Here is a 21,341-nt window from a genome sequence, read left to right as displayed (position 1 = left end):
TATACATTAAATTATTTTCATTCATTTTTAAATGTCCACCTTATAGCTGTGATGAATTATAAAAATGGTGTTATTCATATTAGCATATTTATGATTGGGCCATTATTTACATGCCATTTATACTTTATGGAAGAGAGAGAATCCTATCTCTTTAATAGGTCAGTTTCTCATAACTTCAACTTTTGGTTATTCAAGTTTTGTTGAGTTTCTACATTTACTACTTTATATAAGACCAAGTAGAAATTTTTATTCTATAATGTACTTATTTTTTTTTTTTTTTTTTTTTTTTTTTTTTGAGACAGAGTCTCACTCTGTTGCCCAGGCTAGAGTGAGTGCCGTGGCGTCAGCCTAGCTCACAGCAACCTCAAACTCCTGAGCTCAAGCAATCCTCCTGTCTCAGCCTCCCAAGTAGCTGGGACTACAGGCATGCACCACCATGCCCGGCTAATTTTTTCTATATATATTTTTAGCTGTCCATATAATTTCTTTCTATTTTTAGTAGAGATGGGGTCTCGCTCTTGCTCAGGCTGGTCTCGAACTCCTGAGCTCAAACGATCCGCCCACCTCGGCCTCCCAGAGTGCTAGGATTACAGGCGTGAGCCACCGCGCCCGGCCTATAATGTACTTATTCAATGTGCACTGGATGCCTCCTGTGTGCTACAGATACAAAACTCAGTAATGTTCATAATTGGTATCATATTGCTGAGAATGAAAATATTGCCTTAAAATAATTTCAGAAATTGCTGGATCAAAGGGAATACATTTTAAAAAGGCTTTTGATACAAATTACTTCTAAGGATTTTTAACCTTCCTCATTTAAAGACTATCGAAGGAGATCGTTAAGTTAATTCTGTGCCTATAATTTGGATGAAATCTTTTTTTTTTCTATGTTGTTTTCTAAATGCTTACTTACTAACAGTGCATTAGTCTGCTTGTGCTGCCATAATGGAATACCACAGACTGGGGTGGCTTACACAACAGAAATTTGTTGCCTCACAGCTCTGGAGGCTAGAAGTCCAAGATCAAGGTGCCAGCAGGGTTGGTGTCTGATAAGGCCTCTTCTTGGCTTGCAGACAGTGCCATCTTGCTGTGTCCTCCCATGGCTTTTTCTCTGTGTACAGCAGAGAACAAGAGTTCTGGTGTCTCTTGTTCTTATAAGGACACCAATCCTATTGGATTAGGGACCCACCCTTATGACTTCAGTTAACCTTAATTACTTCCTTAAAGGCCCTATCTCCAAATATAGTCGCGTTGTGGGTTAGGGCTTCAAATGTGAATTTGGGATTTTGGCAGGGGGAACACAATTTAGTCCATAACACATAATAACTTGAGGTGGCTTTGTATCATATTTTTCTAATAGAAATTTAAAATACGATGATGATGAAAGATGTTATTTTAACTATAGGGAAAAGGGGACAAAATGGATTCAAAGAATTTACAAGGCAAGAAGAGATCAACTGTGTAACAAGAGAGCCTCTTACTGTTGATGAGGAAGAAGCATTAAAACAAGAATACCAGCGAAAAGAGAGAGAGCTCTTAGAAAAAATCCAAAGTGCCATAGCATGTACCAATATCTTTCCTTTGGGCCGAGACCGCATGTATAGGCGATATTGGATTTTCCCTTCTATTCCTGGATTGTTTATTGAAGAGGATTATTCTGGTCTCACTGAAGACATGCTGTTGCCTAGACCTTCATTATTTCAGAGTAATGTACAGTCTCAAGATCCTCAGGTATCCACTAAAACTGGAGAGTCTTTGAAGTCTGAATCTACCTCCAGCATTGACCAAGGTCCATGTAATCATTCTGTGCAACTGCCAAAACCAGTGCATAAGCCAAATCGGTGGTGCTTTTACAGTTCTTGTGAACAGCTAGACCAACTTATTGAAGCTCTTAATTCTAGAGGATATAGAGAAAGTGCCTTAAAAGAAACTTTGTTGCAAGAGAAAAGCAGAATATGTGCACAGCTAGCCCGTTTCTCCGAAGACAAATTTCATTTTTCAGGTAAATTTGCAATGAAATCACTTTCTTTTCTTTTTTCTTCCCATGATCTCTCGTCATTCAGGATTAAGCATTTTTTAAGGTATTAGAAATATATTTAAAACACTTTATCTTTCATTTAGACCATTCCCTTAATTTGCAAGTTAGAGTTTGGGAATGTATTTCTTTATAGAAATAAGATTCTCTAAATGCCATTGAGCTCTGTTTGTATTATGAGGAACACATCTGCAGTGTGAAGAAATACATATTCTTCCTATCTTCTTATTCCTTGGTCAGTAAACTTTGAATGCCCAAGTCTCCAAGGCTGCCATCAGTTTTAGAGATAATACAACAAGTGAGATTACTCACTAAGGGTTTTGGCTGAGAGTCCAGGGACAAGCCCATTAATGATCACTTCTTTGGAAATTGGCTACAAGGGCAGATCAGGCAGCAGCATTTCCTATTTGATGGCTGGTCCATTGATGACAAATAAGAAGAAGCAGTAAGAAATTTTTAGATAGGAGTTTTTATATTACTAAATGAGATTATGTAAAGAAAGTTTAGGGGCATGTTACCATGACTACTTTAGTTCTTCTCAGAATTAAAAGCTGTAAATCACTAATTTTTTAAAAAAAAAAAAAAAACAGCTTTAAAATATCATACAATTCACTCATTTAAAGTGTACAATTTAGTGGTTTTTGGTATATTCACTGATACGTGCAACCATCACCACAACCAATTGTAGAACATTTTCATTACCTCAGAAAGAAACTTTGGGCCGGGCTCAGTGGCTCACACCTGCAATCCTAGCACTCTGGGAAGCCGAGGCGAGAGGATCTCTTGAGCTCAGGATTTCAAAGCCAGCCTGAGTAAGAGTGAGACCCCATCTTGATTAAAAATAGAAAAATTAGCTGGGCGTCATGGCTTGTGCCTATAGTCCCAGCTATTTGGGAGGCTGAGGCAAGAGGATTGTTTGAGCCCAGGAGTTCGAGGTTGCAGTGAACTGCAATGATGCCACTACACTTTACCCAGGGCAACAGAGTGTGACACTATCTTAAAAAAAAAAAAAAAGAAAGAAACTTTCTACCCTTTAGCTAGCACTCCTTTACCTTCCCTACCCAACTACCTCCTGGCCCTAGGAAACCACAAATATACTTTCCCACTGTAATTTTTCCTCTTATAAATATTTTATATGAGTGGAATCATATATTGTTTTCTATGATTGACATCTTTCACTTAGCAAAATATTTTCAAGTTTTATCTAGGGTGTAGCATATATCAATAGTTCATTCCTTTTTATGGCCAAATAATATTCCATGGTGCATATATACCACATTTTGTTTATTTGTTTGTTTGTTTATTTGTTTTAGAGACAGGGTCTTGCTCTGTCACCCAGGCTTAGAGTGCAGTGGCACAATCACTTGATCTTAGCCACAAGGCCGAGAAGCCATACCGTGGCACAATTATAGCTCACTGTAACCTCCAACTCCTGGGCTCAAGTGATGCTCCTGCCTCAGCCTCCCAAGTAGCTGGGATTACGGAAACACGCCACAACGCCCAGCTAATTTTTTAATATTTTTTTGTAGAGACAGGATCTTGCTATGTTGCCCAGGTTGGTCTTAAACTCCTGGCCTCAAGGGATTCTCCTACCTCAGCCTCCCAAAGTGCTGGGATTACAGGAGCAAGCCACTGCACCCAGCCTATACCACAGTTTTATTCAATATTTACCTATTCATTAGTTGATGGACATTTGGTTTGTTTCCACCGTGTGGCTATTGTGAATAATGCTACTGTAAACATTCACATATAAGATTTTGTGTTGACAGGTTTTCATTTGTCTTGAGTATATGCCCAGGAGTAGAATTACTGGTAACTTTGCTTAATAGTTTAAGGAACTACTCAATTGTTTCCCAAAGTGGCTGTACTTTTCCCACGAACAATGTATAAGGGTTCCAATTTGACTAATGACTAATGATGTTAAGCGTCTTTTCATGTATTCGTTGTATATCTTCCTTAAAGAAATGTCTATTCTGTTCCTCTACCCATTTATTAATTGAGTTGTCTTTTTAATGAGTTATAAGAATTCTTTATACCTTCTGGACACAAGAAGATACAGGATTTGTAATTATTTATGACACTTGAGGATTTACACTTTCTATCCATTATTTTAAGATAATAGTCACATAGGGTAATTGTATTTTTTAATAAGAAAATCATAATTAAGGTATTTGATTACTGTTTCAGACAAACCTCAAACTGATAGCAAATCTATATATAGTCGGGGAAGGTCTTCCAATGCGTATGATCAATCTCAGATGTCTGCAGAAAGGCAACTTGAACTGAGGCTGAGAGATTTTCTTTTGGATATTGAAGATAGAATCTACCAAGGAACATTAGGAGCAATCAAGGTTTGTACCTGTACCTGTTTTTAGTTTAATTTGCCTGGTCTAGAATTTTATTCATATTTGTTAATTATATGATACAGACAAAAACAAGTGTGTTTTGAATAAACACCAGGGAATGACACATTGTTTTATTTCCTTGCATCAAAATGTTTATGTATGGGCATGAATCTTTTATTTATTTATTTTTTTAAATTTTTTTATTGACTCCATACTTCAGTGGATGCAAAAATCTTTCTTTTTTTGTTTTTTTTGTTTGTTTGTTTGTTTGTTTTTGCGACAGAGTCTCACTCTGTTGCCTGGGCTAGAGTGCTGCGTGGTGTCAGCCTAGCTCACAGCAACCTCAAACTCCTAGGCTCAAGCAATCCTACTACCTCAGCCTCCTGAGTAGCTGGGACTACAGGCACAAGCCACAACGCCTGGCTTATTTTTCTATTTTTAGTATGTATGGGGTCTCACTCCTCCCACCTCGGCCGCCCAGAGTGCTAGGATTACAGGCTCGAGCTACTGTGCCTGGCCAAAAATCTTTCTTAAATATGATATAGAACTATCTGCTTTCTTAAGCAGAATTTAATGAATATAATTGGCCTTTTTAATAATTTTTAGTATTTTAAATATATATTTTATGATGTTTTCATCAGATGTTGAAATGTGTAAGGATAGTTTCTTCTTCCTTGACTAGCTCTTGCTTTCTCTGCTGAGTTTAGTTTGTTTCTTGGTTTCTTTGTTATCTTTTTTAATCTGTAAGTAATTCATGCTTGATATATGTGCTTTTGTTCATGCCTTTGCTATCATCTGTCACTTTTTTGCTAGTATCAAGTTGACCAATCTTAGAGTTGTTTATGATTTCTTCATATAAAAAAGTAAGGTATTAGAACTTCCTTCTATGGATAATATGAATTCCATTTTGGCCACTTAGTAACCTTTTCTTTGGATTCCTTTTTGATTCATAATCCGTTCTAGAGTATCCATGAATTAATTCTATATGTACATTGAACATACCTCTTAGAAGCAACATACTCCATTTTTCAGGATTAGTGAATTTGGATTTTGTTACAGGTTACAGATCGACACATCTGGAGATCAGCCTTAGAAAGTGGACGTTATGAGCTGTTAAGTGAGGAAAACAAAGAAAATGGGATAATTAAAACGGTGAATGAAGATGTAGAAGAGATGGAAATTGATGAACACACAAAGATCATAGTAAAAGACAGGTACAAAAAGGATTTTTCTAATGTAATCATCACTTTTCCTTGCCACTTCAATTATAAAGTCATTGGGTTTTTTTCTTTTTAAGTAAATATTTCTTTTATCTTGTTTTAAACACTTGTCATGAGGATATTTCTAACTACTGAAATTATCATTTCCTAAACCTCAGGATCTCTGTTACTCCACTTTGTACTAATGCAGTCAAAAGACAACTAATTAGCATAATGATAATTTTTTAAGAGTTTTTTAAAAATTTTGTTTTTAACTTAAGATTTTATTAATTTCAAAAAGTAACTTTGTAGTATCCCTTCTTCCTTTCTGTTGGAAAACTTAGTGAATTTTGGTAGACTTAAATGTTATTTGAACTTAAATATTATTTGAATCACAATCTATCTCTGTGTATCTATAGATAGATATTTTTACTTTTTTAAGGGTATTTTGGATGTTATATGCCCGTAAGCAGTTTGTCATCTAGAAGGGAATGGTGGGGAGATGTGAGGCAAGCAGCTGTAGAACAGGGCAAGGGCCCTGACAGAAGGCAATACCCAGTGCAAATGAAGTACACAGGAGGGCTGCTTGTCTTGGTGGGACATGGGAGACAGTGAAAGAAGTGCTAGAGGAAGTGGCTGCGAAGCTGAGCCCTGAAGGTGGGGAAGATATGACACTGGGAGGAAGGCCATGTACAAATGCTTTGAAGTGATTGGGTTTGCACTTTTAAGAGATCATTTTAGCCGGAATGTGGAGATTTTATTGCAGATGAGGCAAGACTGAAGGCTAATGAACTAGTTAGGAGACAGGGATAATTGTCCTATCCAGTAAAGTAAGAGAAAAAGAGAAGTTTGAAGAAAGAGAAATAGAGATAAGCTGCCTGAGATACTTAGGCATTAAAGGCTCTTCACAATATTACCTCTCTAAAACCTTTCCCATAATCCTTCCCTCCTCTACCTTCTCTCCTTCAAATACTTGCCCTTAGTCCTCAATGAATTTCCCTTCCCTGTGAGCTTACAACAGCTCCCTGAGATTGAGGAAACTATTTCTTACACAGGTGTAAATAAGCATTTGAATGAATGAATGGGCTCAAGTTTTACCTAATAGTGTTTTTTAAGTACCATAAATTCTTCATTGTTTTACTTGTAGACTTTCAGGGATAAAAACAGAAACTCCAAGTACTGTCTCCACTAATGCAAGTACACCACAATCAGTGAGCAACGTGGTTCATTATCTAGCAATGGCACTCTTTCAAATAGAGCAGGGCATTGAGCGGCGTTTTCTCAAAGCCCCACTTGGTAAGTATCTGTTTTTATTTCAAAATATTAGTTACATTTTTAGTAATTCTGAAATTGCCCTTTAATTAATAGAAATTTATTGGCTGACATCATGAAATTGATAAGCTAATTTTAAAAATTTGAGATTGTGTTTTCATTTTAAAATGACTTAGGTGAAATTTATTTTTAAAATAATGCCTAAATACTGTTTTTCTAATTCATTCTAGATATTTATTCATTTTAATGAATGTTTTTAAACTATTTTTCCAGTCTCTTTGTGAAGAGTTTCATCAAAAGAAAGATTACCAAAACCTACCAAATTACCAGACCTTGAATAATCAAAGATAATGCACAAATATTTTTTTCCATTATTTAAGATGGAACCCCAAATAAATGACTTAAAATGTCTACCATTTGGGGCATAGTTTAATGATGTAGGTCACTAACCCAAGCACTGTATAAGAAGTGCTAAATCATCAGAAATACCAAGTGTTGAAAGGAATACAGATAAGGAAATGTTCTATAATTTATGGTTAGAAATAATACAATTTGTATCATTTTTTGGCAATTTATGAAATTAATAGGTTTTTAGGGACTAATCTTGGAACGTAATCATTATGTCTTTGGAAAAATATGTGTTTCAAAGTTCCAAATCAATTTTTATATCATAACTACCCCTACTTCCCTGTTTTTTTTGAGATGTTGAATTAATCTATGATTCATCATATTGAGATTTACATCTCTATAATGGAGTCATGAAAGAAATAATTTTTTTAAGGCATATCTTTTTGGTCTCATTGAAAGAGCAACTTGAATAGACTATAATCCTTAAAAAATTATTTGATATTACTTTGTTGACTAATAAGAGCAAAGTTTTCATAAATAGACAATGCTGCCAGAGCAATTTTGGAATGTAAGTATATTTTTAAAATGTCAATTTTTAAATTGAAAAGTTTGTGGCCAATATCTCATTGTCTAAGCTTATTCATATTTTTATAAATTGATATTTTACCATGAGCTTAATAACTCACTTGTCACATTGAAAGTAGCAGTTGTAAGAAATAAAATATGTATATACACAGCTCACAGAGATAGTAGAGTTCATATTTGCCATATCACCCTTATTTCCCAGTCTTCAGTATTTCTTAGTATTTTCTTTGTCAGCATCCAATTATGTGTTCAAAGGATCTCTCTGTATTATTTCTTACAACCACACATGAATTTACAATGACCTCAATTTAGTTATTTGTAAATCATGCAGCTTACTAAATTAAATATAAGATCTTGGCCGGGCGCGGTGGCTCACGCCTGTAATCCTAGCACTCTGGGAGGCCCAGGCGGGTGGATCGCTCGAGGTCAGGAGTTCGAGACCAGCCTGAGCAAGAGTGAGACCCCATCTCTACTAAAAATAGAAAGAAATTATATGGACAACTAAAATATATATATATACAAAAAATTAGCCGGGCATGGTGGCACATGCCTGTAGTCCCAGCTACTTGGGAGGCTGAGGCAGTAGGATCGCTTAAACCCAGGAGTTTGAGGTTGCTGTGAGCTAGGCTGAAGCCACGGCACTCACTCTAGCCCGGGCAACAGAGTGAGACTCTGTCTCAAAAAAAAAAAAAAAAAAAAAAAAAGATCTTGCTACTACTGATTAATCCTGTAATTCCAAGAGTTAAGGACAAAACACAATTCTGATGATTCTTCCCCTTCTCAAATGTCCGTAAAAGTTGTTGTTTATAAGTTCAAGAGGGAAAAAGATCAAATTAGTTGTTTAATGTATCTGTATTTTCATCTGTACATTTCATTAAATATTTAGACAAAGAAAAACTTTGACACTGGGAAGCCACTTTTATATAGTAGGTTATATGAGAGCCACAGCATTCATTATGCTGGTTTGTATACCGTAGTTTTATTTATTTTTTTAAAGGTTGGGTGAAGTTCAATTTCTTTTTTTTTTTTTTTTTTTTTGGTGATAGAGTCTCACTCTGACACCCTGGGTAAAGCACAATGGCGTCATAATAGCTCACTGCAACCTTAAATTCCTGGGCTCAGGGGATCCTCCTGCCTCAGCCTCCCCAGTAGCTGGCACTACAGGTGTGCACTACAACACCTGACTAATTTTTCTATTTTTAGTAGAGGTGGAGTCACGCTGTTGCTCAGGCTGGTCTTAAACTCCTAAGCTCAAGGGATCCCCTTGCCTTGGCCTCCCAGAGTGCTAGGATTTTACAGGTGTGAGCCACCGCACCCAGCCAGTATACAGTAGTTTTAGAGCATTCATTCCATCGCAAAAGATATAAAAGAAAGCAACTTTAATTTGCGATCTTAAGAAATAAGTAAAATAATAAAAGTTCAATTTATTTTACTTTATGGTAAATGTTGATTAAAGTCAAATATTGATCATTTGTAACATAGATATTACCATCTACCATTGCTGCTCCTTTAAAAAGTTAATAGAAATAACTGATGTCTGTAGCACTTTATTTTAAAGTTTTATAAAGGTCTATTTTGAATGGTGGGACAGCAGGAGATAGTCTAAATATTTGAAGCAAAGTAATCAAGAATATCTTTTGGCCGGGCGCGGTGGCTCACGCCTGTAATCCTAGCACTCTGGGAGGCCGAGGCGGGTGGATTGCTCAAGGTCAGGAGTTCGAGACCAGCCTGAGCGAGACCCCGTCTCTACTAAAAATAGAAAGACATTATATGGACAACTAAAAATCTATATAGAAAAAATTAGCCGGGCATAGTGGTGCATGCCTGTAGTCCCAGCTACTCGGGAGGCTGAGGCAGTAGGATCGCTTAAGCCGAGGAGTCTGAGGTTGCTGTGAGCTAGACTGACGCCACGGCACTCACTCTAGCCTGGGCAACAAAGTGAGACTCTGTCTCAACAAAAAAAAAAAAAAAGAATATCTTTTATCTGGAAGACAAAAGGAGATTTTACTCTATTAATGTTTGTGATAGAATATATATTGAAATTCTCCATTTATGATATTTCAACATAACAAATTAATCATAGTACGAATTTCCCCAATTTAGCTTCAGGGATTATTTCAAATTCTTGAGGAAGCAAGTAAGAAATAAAAACTCTAGCTTGATATGGTAGCTCATGCCTATAATCCCAGTACCTTGGGAGGCTGAGGCAGGAGGATCAGTTGAGCCCAGGAGTTCAAGACTAGCCTGGGCAACAGAGCAAGACCCTTTCTCTGCAAAAAAATAAAAATTAGCTGGGCATGGTGGTATGCACCTGCAGTCCCAGCTACTCGGGCGGCCGATGCAGGAAGATCACTTGAGCTCAGGAGTGTGAAGCTGCAGTGAGTGAGCTCTGATTGCACTGCTGCAGTCCAGCTTCGGCAGCAGAGCAAGACCTTGTCTCTTTAAAAAAGACAGAAAGAAAAAGAGAAAGAAAGGGAAAGGGAAGGAAAGAAAATAAAGGAAAAAGGAAAAATTCTACTTATGTTCCACTTTTCCTAATATATCCCTTTTATTATAGCCATTAATCACATTGATAAAACTAAGCTTTTTTCATTTGGGGAAGATAAATGTGTTTTGATTAATTGCTTTAGGTAAGATGTAAGAGTGTTTGTTTAGGTTGATAATTTCATCATTTATAAAGTCATACTTATGGTAAAACCCTTAAGCTATGAAAAAAAACTTCAACTAACTTTATATCAATTTGAAATTAGGTAACACAGAAATTAATAAAGATCAAAAGGGAGATAGAAAAAAAAAGGACAAGAAAAAGAGAGAGGAAGATCAATCTAGTATGAGAGATGGTAAATTTTTAACTTTTTAAAGAAATTTGTGTTTTGCCTTTTTAAAGAATTATGATTTTACTTTCTATATTACAGAATACTGATTTGCATATTTAGCTTTTGAAGGGAACCCTTGGATTTAATTTTTTGGAAGGGAATGGGCTTGGAAGCAAGCTTATAAAATATCTTCCTACTGTTTTCCTCTCTACATTTCAAACCTCAGCTAATCTAACTCTTCTAAATTGGCATATACAAAGTTGACATGGGTGAATCTTAATATCCTCAGCTACTGGTGAAAAGAATGAACAGCTGTGGAACTTATGTTTACTTATTTCGCATGAAGTATTCATTCACAGCATTTTTTTTCCTTTTACTAGCATAGAGAGCCCTAAGAGTTTGTGTTTTGTCCCTTAGAGAAGCCTATATGTTACGGTCACATGGATTACTGTATAGTGGCTATTGAACAGTATGAAATTTCCCAGTGTAATATTTGATCATGTGACTCTACCAATATTTTATGTTAGTAAGATCCTTTTAATTAGTAATTTCTTGAGGAATTTATCTGTGTTAGCATAATGGAAAATAAAAGAGAAACAAGACATTTTCTGCCCTTGACAGAAGTACAATCTGGAGAAAAGGCAAAGTTTAAGATAAGGAAACAACAGAAAAATGGAATCAATTGTGTATACTGTTTTTTACTTATATAAATACTATATGAAAATAGAAAAATGTGCACATCCATTATGGACTAGAATAAGAATTGGGCCTTGAGCTACTACTACTGGTTGAATTTTCTTAAAACACCTCTTTGATCAAATCCCGTAGTGTTTCACCAACTTTTGATTTAAAAACCATTCAAAGTGACTTCCAAGAGTCTGAAAGTTCTTCATAATTTGTCTTTTCCCCCACTCCTTTACAATGACCTCTGAAACCTTAATTCTTGCCTTTGCCAATGAGAATGCTGTCTGGTTTATCCAGGAAGATTTCTTCATGATCTTTGAACTAGCATTTCTTGCTGCCTCCTTCCTTGGAGGTCCTGCTCAGGCCAGAACTTTTCGTGAAGGCTTATATTAGAAAAACCAAGATAAGTAAAAAGCTAACAATGAGAGGGTAGAGATAAATCAAATGCATTTAAATGGACTGTACTCTCCAATTAAAATTTAGAGACAGACTGTATTAAAAATAGAAAAATCAGCCAGTTTATACTATCTATAAACGATACATCTAAAAAAAGGCATAGAAAGATAAAGATGGAAAAAATACTATCTGGTCTACATTCTGAATAATGTCTCTGTATTTATTTCCCCCTTCGCTAATATTTCTCTTCAGCTTTGAAGAGCCAGTTGACCCATCCATTGAGTTTTCCCCTCTCCCATTGAGTTATTAAGCTCAATAATTATTATAAGTTTTATTTGATTCTTTTTCACACTGCCTGGTTATTTATTCATATTTTTAACTCTTATTTCCTAAAACATATTAAGCATAATTATTTTATATTCCGTGTCTACTTCTAATATCTGAAGTCTTTATGAATTTGATTCTGCTGGCCATCACTCACAGTGTTTCATTCCTACTTGTGCCATGTGGGTTTTTGCTTAACTCTCATTGCTCAGATTTGATCTCTGCAAATGTCTTCAGAGAGAATTTGCAAAGATTTGTATTAATATTTGTTCCTGCCATTCACATGAGGTCACTACCAATCCTAGACCACTTTAAAATCTTAGCCTGTGTTATTTTCAGGTTTTAAACTTGTTCAGGCTTTGCTTATAGTTACAGATTCTTGGGGTAAATTTATTTCCCCTTTCTACCCAACACCAAGGTCCAAGTGTGTAGATTTCCTGCTCTCCCTTTCTTTTTGTGTACCCTTTTCCACTCTGACGCTTGAAGGAGTAGCCTTTTGAGGTCCTAGCTTTCTAGAGAGGGACTTACTACCTTAGGTGGCCCCAAGATTTCATGTCCTGTCTCTTACCATGCCCAGCAGTCAAACAGGAGCTTAAGGTCCACTGGGGTTTGGCAGAACTCTTGCTTTATGGTTTTAACTCATTATGTATATCTTCACTTTCCCAGCTGTACTAAGCATTCCTTGAAGATAGGGACCATAGAATAGACTTGTTTCTTATCTCTAAAGTGCTGCACATAGGGGGAACTATTACTGCATAATGCAGGAATAATGATAGTAATATTATCATTTACTCTATGACAGGTACTTTATATGCCTTGTGTGTATGATTTCATTTAATGGTCCCAACTGCCTTTAAAGGTAGATACTATCCACTTCTTGCTACTGAGGAACTTGAGACACAAAAGAGTTGAGTAACTTGACCAAGCTCATAGGGGAACCAGTACTCACCTCACAGCAGACTGACTCCAAAGCCTGCATTCTCTTAACCATTATGCTACTGCCCAAGAGGTTTTATTTGAGGATTATAGTAGGAAACATGACATTTCCTCTTATATGACCAGATTATGTATGGAGTCTTTAAATATACCTTGCAGAATTAGCCACACTATTTTAGAAAAATTGAGATGGTAACGATCTTAAAGTGTGAAATGGAAATCACACACCAGTGTAAAATGATGGACTGACTATAGATTGATAGCATGTAGTCAAATAACTCTTAATTTTTTTAGGCCAGAAGACAAAGAAACAGTGATGTTAATGACAGAAGGTTTCAAATGTTTCTATATAAATATTGGTGCTAAAAATTCTTTTTGGGGAGTATTACATTGTTTTTATTTACTTCAGTTTTAAAATAATATTTTCTTAGAGACAGAAGACAATGTAGTTGGTATTTGTACACAATTTATAAATTTAATAATAGCTTTATTGAGATAAAATTCACATGTCATAAAATTCACCTTTTTAAAGTGTCAAATACAGGGGTTTTTATTATATTCAAAGTTAGTGCAGCCATCACCACCCTCTAGTTTGAGAACATTATCATCAACACCAAAAGAAACTTCATATATGTTTGATACTTAAGTTAGAGAGCAGTCCATCTTTTACATGAAAGTGAGGAAGTAACATCCTTGATTCAAATGAATAGTAACCTGTAATCACATTTAACCAGTTTTCTAAATTAGATTAAGATTTGATACAAAGACCGGATTAAGAACACATTGCCTAAGTTATTTTTCTCTTTTAACTATTGAAATCCATTAGCATTTGATTTATGGATTTAAGTAATTCCTCATGATAAACAATATGTGGTTTAGCAAATATTTTACATGAGATTTTGTTGTTGTTAGCAATCATGGCCTGATAAGACATGAGATTTTTGTTTTTAATGTCAACATGGTCTTTTGGTTAAATATCAGAAGAGAAAAAATGTAAAATCTAACCTGTTTAAACTGCTGAGAAAACAGTTATGTCTAGTTTTGCCTAAAAACTTTAGTCTCTTTCCCTTTTCATTTAAGATTCCAGTGACAGTGGGCGTTCTTATAAAACAGTCCTGGACCGTTGGAGAGAGTCTCTCCTTTCCTCTGCTAGTCTGTCCCAAGTTTTTCTTCACCTATCCACCTTGGATCGTAGCGTGATATGGTCTAAATCTATACTGAATGCTCGTTGCAAGATATGCAGAAAGAAGGGTGATGCCGAAAACATGGTTCTTTGTGATGGCTGTGATCGAGGTCATCATACCTACTGTGTTCGACCAAAGCTCAAGGTATTTTTTCTTCTAATTTTCAGAATTGAGACAGTGAGATTTTGAGTGAGAGATGATTAATGATCATTTATGTGTTTTGTTAAGACTGTTCCTGAAGGAGATTGGTTTTGTCCAGAATGTCGACCAAAGCAACGTTCTAGAAGACTCTCCTCTAGACAGAGACCTTCCTTGGAAAGTGATGAAGAAATGGAAGGCAGTATGGAAGATGAGGATGGTGAAGTTGATGACGATGAAGAAGGTCAAAGTGAGGAGGAAGAGTATGAGGTAGAACAAGATGAAGGTGACTCTCAAGAAGAGGAGGAAGTCAGGTAAGCCCTAACATGCAATGAAATAAATACTTCTTAATTAGACAATCTTTTGACTGTTCAAATACAAATAGTTGTGATCTATAACTTTATAATATATAGTGGCCTGAAGCCACCCTTTTTATATATTATAAACATTTTTGAAAAATATTCCCAAGGAGTATTGGTGATTTGGGCAGTCTACAGAGAGAGAGTGATCTATGCCAGGAATACACTGTATTTTTTTTTTTATACTCCTCCTGCCACAGTTGCACCCAGAAACAACTTCTGTACCATCGTATAACCAAGTATTCTGCATATTCTTAGCAAGCTATGTCACCCAAGCCTAATGAATGGGTTTGGAGCCTGGATATTCCTGCTGTGGCAGCACTGGAGAAATCTCCCCTTATTTGACTCTGTGTTTCAGGGCTGAAATGAAGGGACATTTATGTCTGGAAGGTAGATTTGGAAAATTCTTGCAAATACTCTAGGTGAACTAGAAGTCCGGATATGTGGGGGGATGGATAAAACAAGAGTTAATGGGGTCGTTTCATCCTTTTAATTAAATACAATTAAAAGATTAAATCTAGTTTTATAATTCACAGTAAGAATCAGAAGATGGCAAAGAGGTTCTTAGCTTGGTATTCAGGAGCCACAGGTTCAAGGCCTACTTCAGTGGTGGCCCTTGGCTGAAACTGTAGGTTAGCTCAATATCAACGATAATGAAAAGTGATGGTCTCTTGTAGCAAAAGGAGACAAAAGAATTGCATTTTAATATTAGTTTATCACTCTTTTCGGTTTTTCAACATGATTCACTAGGTCTATTTATTGGTTCTCCTGAGGATTTTTATAGTTTATCATAATTTAGGACTTGATTTTCATGATCATTTCCTGGAGTTACCAAGAAAATATTAAATATTCTCTTGCATTTCAGGGAAATACATGAAGGCACATTTTAGATTTCCATAAAAACTTGTTGGCTTTTAAGGTTAAGGAATTGAGTCTAGGCTAAGTCTCGGTTATACAGAAAATTTATTTACAACTCATTGGCTGAATAGAACAAGGAGAATAGAGCTAATCATATGTTCATCATTGCTCTGTACAATAATCATGTTTTCTAACAATATTTATAGCACATCAAAACGAGGAAGACCACAAGTTAGATTGCCAATTAAAGCAAGAGGGAGACTTAGCTCTTCTTTCTCAAGTCGTGGCCAACGACAAGATTCTGGAAGATACCCTTCAAGGAGTCAGCAGAGTACACCCAAGGCAACTGTTTCTTCTAAAACTATTGGTAGAAGCCTAAGAAAGATAAATTCTGCTCCTCCTACAGAAACTAAATCTTTAAGAATTGCCAATCGTTCAACTCGCCACAGTCACAGTCCACTGCAAACAGATGTATTTGTGGAACTACTTAGTCCTCGTAGAAAGCGCAGAAGCAGGAGAAGTGCTAATAATACACCAGAAAATAGTCCCAACTTCCCTAACTTCAGAGTCATTGCCACAAAGTCAAGTGAACAGTCAACATCTCTAAGCGTTGCTTCAAAACTTTCTTTCCAAGATAGTGAATCCAAGAGAAGATGCAGGAAAAGACAATCTACAGGTATGAAGAAGTCTAATTTAAACTCTTCTGTACGTAAGAAAATTGAATAATTTGGAAATACTGAATGTTGAGATACTTTAGATCATTTTTTTAAAGGCTGTCACTAAGATACACCAAGTTATTAGTAAGCAACCTGAACTAAAGCATAATACTGATTAAAGGGGCACCTATTTGGGGAATAAAGGTAAATTATGTTACTGGTCTTTCAACTAGTGTAGCAGGATAATATAATAAATTTGCAAATGGTGCTCTGTTTTAAATGGAGATATTTGGACAATTTTTGAACAGTTTCAGTATAATACCATAACATTTCATTCTCTCCTACTTTTCCTCCCTCAAAACACACATATTCGTAATTACCTAAATAAGCTACATTAGGTTATTGATAAGGTTCCCATGTAAAATACTGGATTTGGGGGTAGGAGCAGGGTTGGAGGCAGTAATATTTTTAGGGAGTGGTCAGCAGCTATCTTTTAATTCTGATTTTTGGTTATAGTAATCTTTATTCTTAATCTCTTTATTATCCTTTATCTCTTCAATGCTGTTCCTTTTTTAAATGTCAGTAGTAATAAAAGTGATATTTTTTTAAATGAATGTTTTTTAGTAGGAAATTTTTAAGATCAAAAAGGAAATAATATTTGTTTCAGATTTTTCTCTCTCAGAAAATAAGTTTACATCTCAGTGAATAGAGTGAATATTCAGTTTGAATTTGATTTTCATTTATATGTACTCTTAGTTTGTGGTGATCAAATATTTTGCTTTCTTATCACATAAAATATTTTAATTATTTATTCAGAGTCATCTCCTGTGACACTGAGTCGAAGGAGTTCTGGCAGACAGGGAGGAGTTCATGAACTGTCTGCCTTTGAACAACTTGTTGTGGAATTGGTACGACATGATGACAGCTGGCCTTTTTTGAAACTGGTTTCTAAAATCCAGGTAATAATATTATCAGGCTATAACACTTTATAAATTGTGTTCATGTGTATTTTCTGATTTAGTCTGCATGGCAACTTTGAGATAGTCAAAATACCTATTACTGTCTTATTTAAAAAAAAAAAAAAAAAAAAAAAACAGCCTGAGCAAGAGCAAGACCCTGTCTCTACTAAAAATAGAAAGAAATTATCTGGCCAACTAAAAATATATACAGAAAAAATTAGCTGGGCATGGTGGCACATGCCTGTAGTTCCAGCTACTCGGGAGGCTGAGGCAGTAGGATTGCTTAAGCCAAGGAGTTTGAGGTTGCTGTGAGCTAGGCTGACGCCACGGCACTCACTGTAGCCCAGGCAATAAGCGAGACTCTGTCTCAAAAAAAGAAACGCTTAAAAAGTTGTTCCTATATTGAAAACAATGGAGTTAGAAAGCACAGTGTCCTGGCCAGGCAGAGTGGCTCATACCTGTAATCCCAGCACTTTGGGAGGCGGAGGTAGGAGGATTGCTTGAGGCCAGGAATTCAGTACCTGCCTGGGCAACATAATGAGACTCCATCTCTACAAAAAAGAGAAAAATGTAGTTGAGTATGGTGGCAGCTATTTGGGAGGCTGAGGCAGGAGGATTGCTTGAGACTGGGGCTTAGAGGTTGCAGTGAGCTGTGATCAGGCCACTGCACTCTAGCCTGGGCAATAGAACAAGACTATCTCAAAAAAAGAAAGAAAGCATAGCCTCTTCTGTCCCTTCTAATTCCGTGACTGATTCTTTATAAACGACAGTGTGTTGAAATGACCTCACTGCTTTTGTTCTGTGTAATGAATAGGAATAGAGTTAATTCAATTGAGTACCATTAATGATATTTCTCTTGTGTAAAATAATGGTTCTTAAACTCCAGCATGCATCAGAATCATTGGAGGGCTTATTAAAATGCAGATTCCTGAGCCTCACCCCAGAGTTTTTGATTCATTAGATATGGGATGATGACCAACCATTTGTATTTCTGACAAGTTCCCCGATGATGCTGATCCTGGTCCAGAGACCACACTTTGAGAAACACTGATATAAAAGATAGGTATTCTTAAAGGACAGCGATAGCCTGACCTAACTTAGGGATATGAGATGGTACTGTAGTTAGTTAGATATATATATATATATTTTTTTTTTTTTTTTTTTTTTTTTTTTTTTTGAGACAGAGTCTCGCTTTGTTGCCCAGGCTAGAGTGAGTGCCGTGGCATCAGCCTAGCTCACAGCAACCTCAAACTCCTGGGCTCAAGCAATCCTTCTGCCTCAGCCTCCCGAGTAACTGGGACCACAGGCATGTGCCACCATGCCCGGCAATTTTTTTTTATATATATATATTTTTAGTTGGCCAGATAATTTCTTTCTATTTTTAGTAGAGACAAGGTCTCGCTCTTGCTCAGGCTGGTTTTGAACTCCTGACCTCGAGCAATCCACCCGCCTCGGCCTCCCAGAGTGCTAGGATTACAGGCGTGAGCCACTGCACCCGGCCAGTTATTTATATTTAATATATGTATGGCAGAATGTGATGTGCTATATAACAGAGATAAAACTGTTATGCTACTGTAATAAAAGTTGTGGTAGTACAGAAGCAGAGAAGAAAAAGAGATTGATTTGAACATTTTACAGGGAGGAAATAACAGGAATTAGAAAGTTTTTGGCTGGGCATAGTGGCTCACACCTGTAATCCCAGCGCTTTGGGAGGCCAAGGCAAGAGGATTGCTTTAACCCAGAACTTTGAGGCCATCCTGGCCAACGTAGATAGCAAAACCCCATCTCTACAAAAAAATTTTTAATATAAAAAGAAAGAAATTTATGGAAGAACTACTTGGACTGGTCACTGAAGACGTAGAATTTCAACAGGGAGAACTGGAATAAGGATGTTTCAGGAAAAAGGGACTGTAAGTTAAATACTCAGAAATGAGAACATGGAGAATGGTAGGTAGTTTGAATGGAGCCAAAGGTGTGTTAGGGTCTTACTTGTCAGTATATGGGCAAAGGTTTCCGAATGAAGAAGTGACATCATTAGAATTCTGCTTTGAGCTTTCTAGAGCAAGAATGTGAAAATTAATGAATAGCATCTAAAAAAATCAAATCTTAGTTTGACTCATTAGACTAATTTTTCCTGGGTAGTTCTTGTCTTGAATTAAGCTTTGTTACGTTTATTTCTTATTACAAATGTAATAATGCTCATTAAAGAAATTTTTTCTTTTGATTACAGTGACAAATTTTCATATATGTATGTATGTGTGTGTATCTGCTTATTAAGAGGGGGAGAGAGCCATGAACAAGACCATAATTTTTTTCTTTTCACAATAAATTAACATTTTTAATGATATCAAATAGGCTTCTACAATAGTACAGTAACTGAAAATATATTACATGATTTTAGTGGAATAATAGTATTCAGAGGTTAATAATGAGTTGCTCTTAAAATGTAAAACCTTTATGTATTTGACCACCTACTCTGATTAAATTTTCTGTATGGAGATACTTATATTTGAATTATTTTACAGGTCCCAGACTACTACGACATCATCAAAAAGCCCATTGCCTTAAATATAATTCGTGAAAAAGTGAATAAATGTGAATATAAATTAGCATGTAAGTAATTTATGTTTTTCCTAGATAATCGCTTTTGTTTAATGAGGTACAGGCTATTTTGTTTTAAAGGATGCATGTTAATGTAGTTTTAAGGATGGCATCCCAAGAGGTCCCTAAAATGCTCATTAGTATATATGGAGGTGAAAGATAGATTAGGATCAAATGAGTTAAAGATATTTATTAAAAAAATTCTTTATAATTACATAATGTATTAATATATAATTACCTAACTGCATAGTTTCAATAAAACAATTTTAAAGTATGTGTAGTTCAAACAACTTGAAGCTTCAGTTCTGCTACCTTGTTTCAGACTCATCTTTTCTAAAGAAAAAAGTGGGCTTCCATTTTCTTAATGAAGTTTCTAGATATGACACAAGTAAAAATTATAATTTATGTACTTGCATTCTAATCTTTTTTGCTTCTTTTCCTCTCTAGCTGAGTTTATTGATGATATTGAGTTAATGTTTTCGAACTGCTTTGAATACAACCCTCGTAACACAAGTGAAGCAAAAGCTGGAACTAGGCTTCAAGCATTTTTTCATATTCAGGCTCAAAAGCTTGGACTCCATGTCACACCCAGCAATGTGGATCAAGTTAGCACACCACCAGCTGCAAAAAAGTCACGAATCTAATTTTGTCCTTCTAAAGGATGTATTTGAGGAAAAACAAATTGTTCATGAAAATGGAACATTAAATCATGCTCCAAAGCAGACATATGTATAAAGCAATAACAACTGATTGACCACATTGAAATGTGGCCTGCACTATATTCTCAATTTTAATATTAAGCACTCAGGAGAATGTAGGAAAGATTTTCTTTGCTACAATTTTGTTCAGTATCTAATAAGTTTGATAGATGTATTGGCTACAGTACTGGTTTACAGAGGCCTTTGTACATTTTTGAGATCATTCATGTGTCCACATATCTTGGAAAATATTTTTTCACCTATGACTAATTTTGTTATTGATTTTTTTAGAAGTTGTGGTATTAAGGGAGATTTATCTACAGATGAGTCTTCTACAATAGCACAGTTTAAAAAATGTGTATATGTCTAAGGACTGTTTAATGAGCATATTCTTTTCAACACTACACATGAATGAATCTAATTTTATATCCTTGAAATGCTGTACCAGTGCTGGCTGAAGGTATTAAGTCTGAGTTTATTAATTTGATATTTATTTAGCATTCAAAGTAATTTGTGAATTTGTTTTGTATTTATAAAATTTATACCTGAAAAATGTTCTTAATTTTTTTAAACCTTATACTGTGTTTTTGTTTTATTTCTCTAACTTCCTTAATGATCAATCAAAAACAGGTAACACCCTTCCTTTTTCCCTGACAGTTCTTTCAGTTTTACAGAACTGTATTACAAGTTTCTATGTACAACTTTAAGTGTACAAATAAAATGATAACTTTTTTTCAAGTATTCTGAATTTCTGAAATTTTTACAAATCAGAACTGGAAGTTTGCATGTGATACATACATACCACAGAAACCAGTGTTTTATTGTACCTGAATCTCTATAACAGTAATTTGCATCTTTTTCTGCCTAAACCCTTGAGGAGTGAGATACAGCTCATCAAAAGCAGTAACTTTTTTTTTTTTCTTTGAGACAAGAGTCTCACTGTGTCAC

At 35.6% G+C, this 21,341-nt stretch overlaps 1 protein-coding gene across 2 annotated transcripts in view; it reads left to right on the top strand.

Moving 5' to 3' along the window:
* Positions 1-21,134, top strand: part of BAZ1A (bromodomain adjacent to zinc finger domain 1A) — an 89,464-nt gene extending 68,330 nt beyond the window's left edge. For both annotated transcript variants that reach the window (XM_069486476.1, XM_069486468.1), the window contains 10 exons: positions 1,406-2,002; positions 4,223-4,386; positions 5,440-5,594; positions 6,727-6,875; positions 14,021-14,268; positions 14,353-14,576; positions 15,686-16,155; positions 16,952-17,094; positions 19,620-19,707; positions 20,143-21,134. In XM_069486476.1, coding sequence (XP_069342577.1) covers positions 1,406-2,002; positions 4,223-4,386; positions 5,440-5,594; positions 6,727-6,875; positions 14,021-14,268; positions 14,353-14,576; positions 15,686-16,155; positions 16,952-17,094; positions 19,620-19,707; positions 20,143-20,339 — 2,435 coding nt within the window. In that variant the 3' untranslated portion in view covers positions 20,340-21,134. The remainder of the gene's footprint in view (positions 1-1,405; positions 2,003-4,222; positions 4,387-5,439; positions 5,595-6,726; positions 6,876-14,020; positions 14,269-14,352; positions 14,577-15,685; positions 16,156-16,951; positions 17,095-19,619; positions 19,708-20,142) is intronic.
* Positions 21,135-21,341: the final 207 nt, after the last annotated feature.

This window comes from Eulemur rufifrons, chromosome 2, assembly GCF_041146395.1.
Source record: "Eulemur rufifrons isolate Redbay chromosome 2, OSU_ERuf_1, whole genome shotgun sequence".
Lineage (NCBI taxonomy): Eukaryota > Metazoa > Chordata > Mammalia > Primates > Lemuridae > Eulemur > Eulemur rufifrons.
Note: the sequence above shows the minus strand (reverse complement) of the source record. Positions and strands in the feature narration are given on the sequence as shown.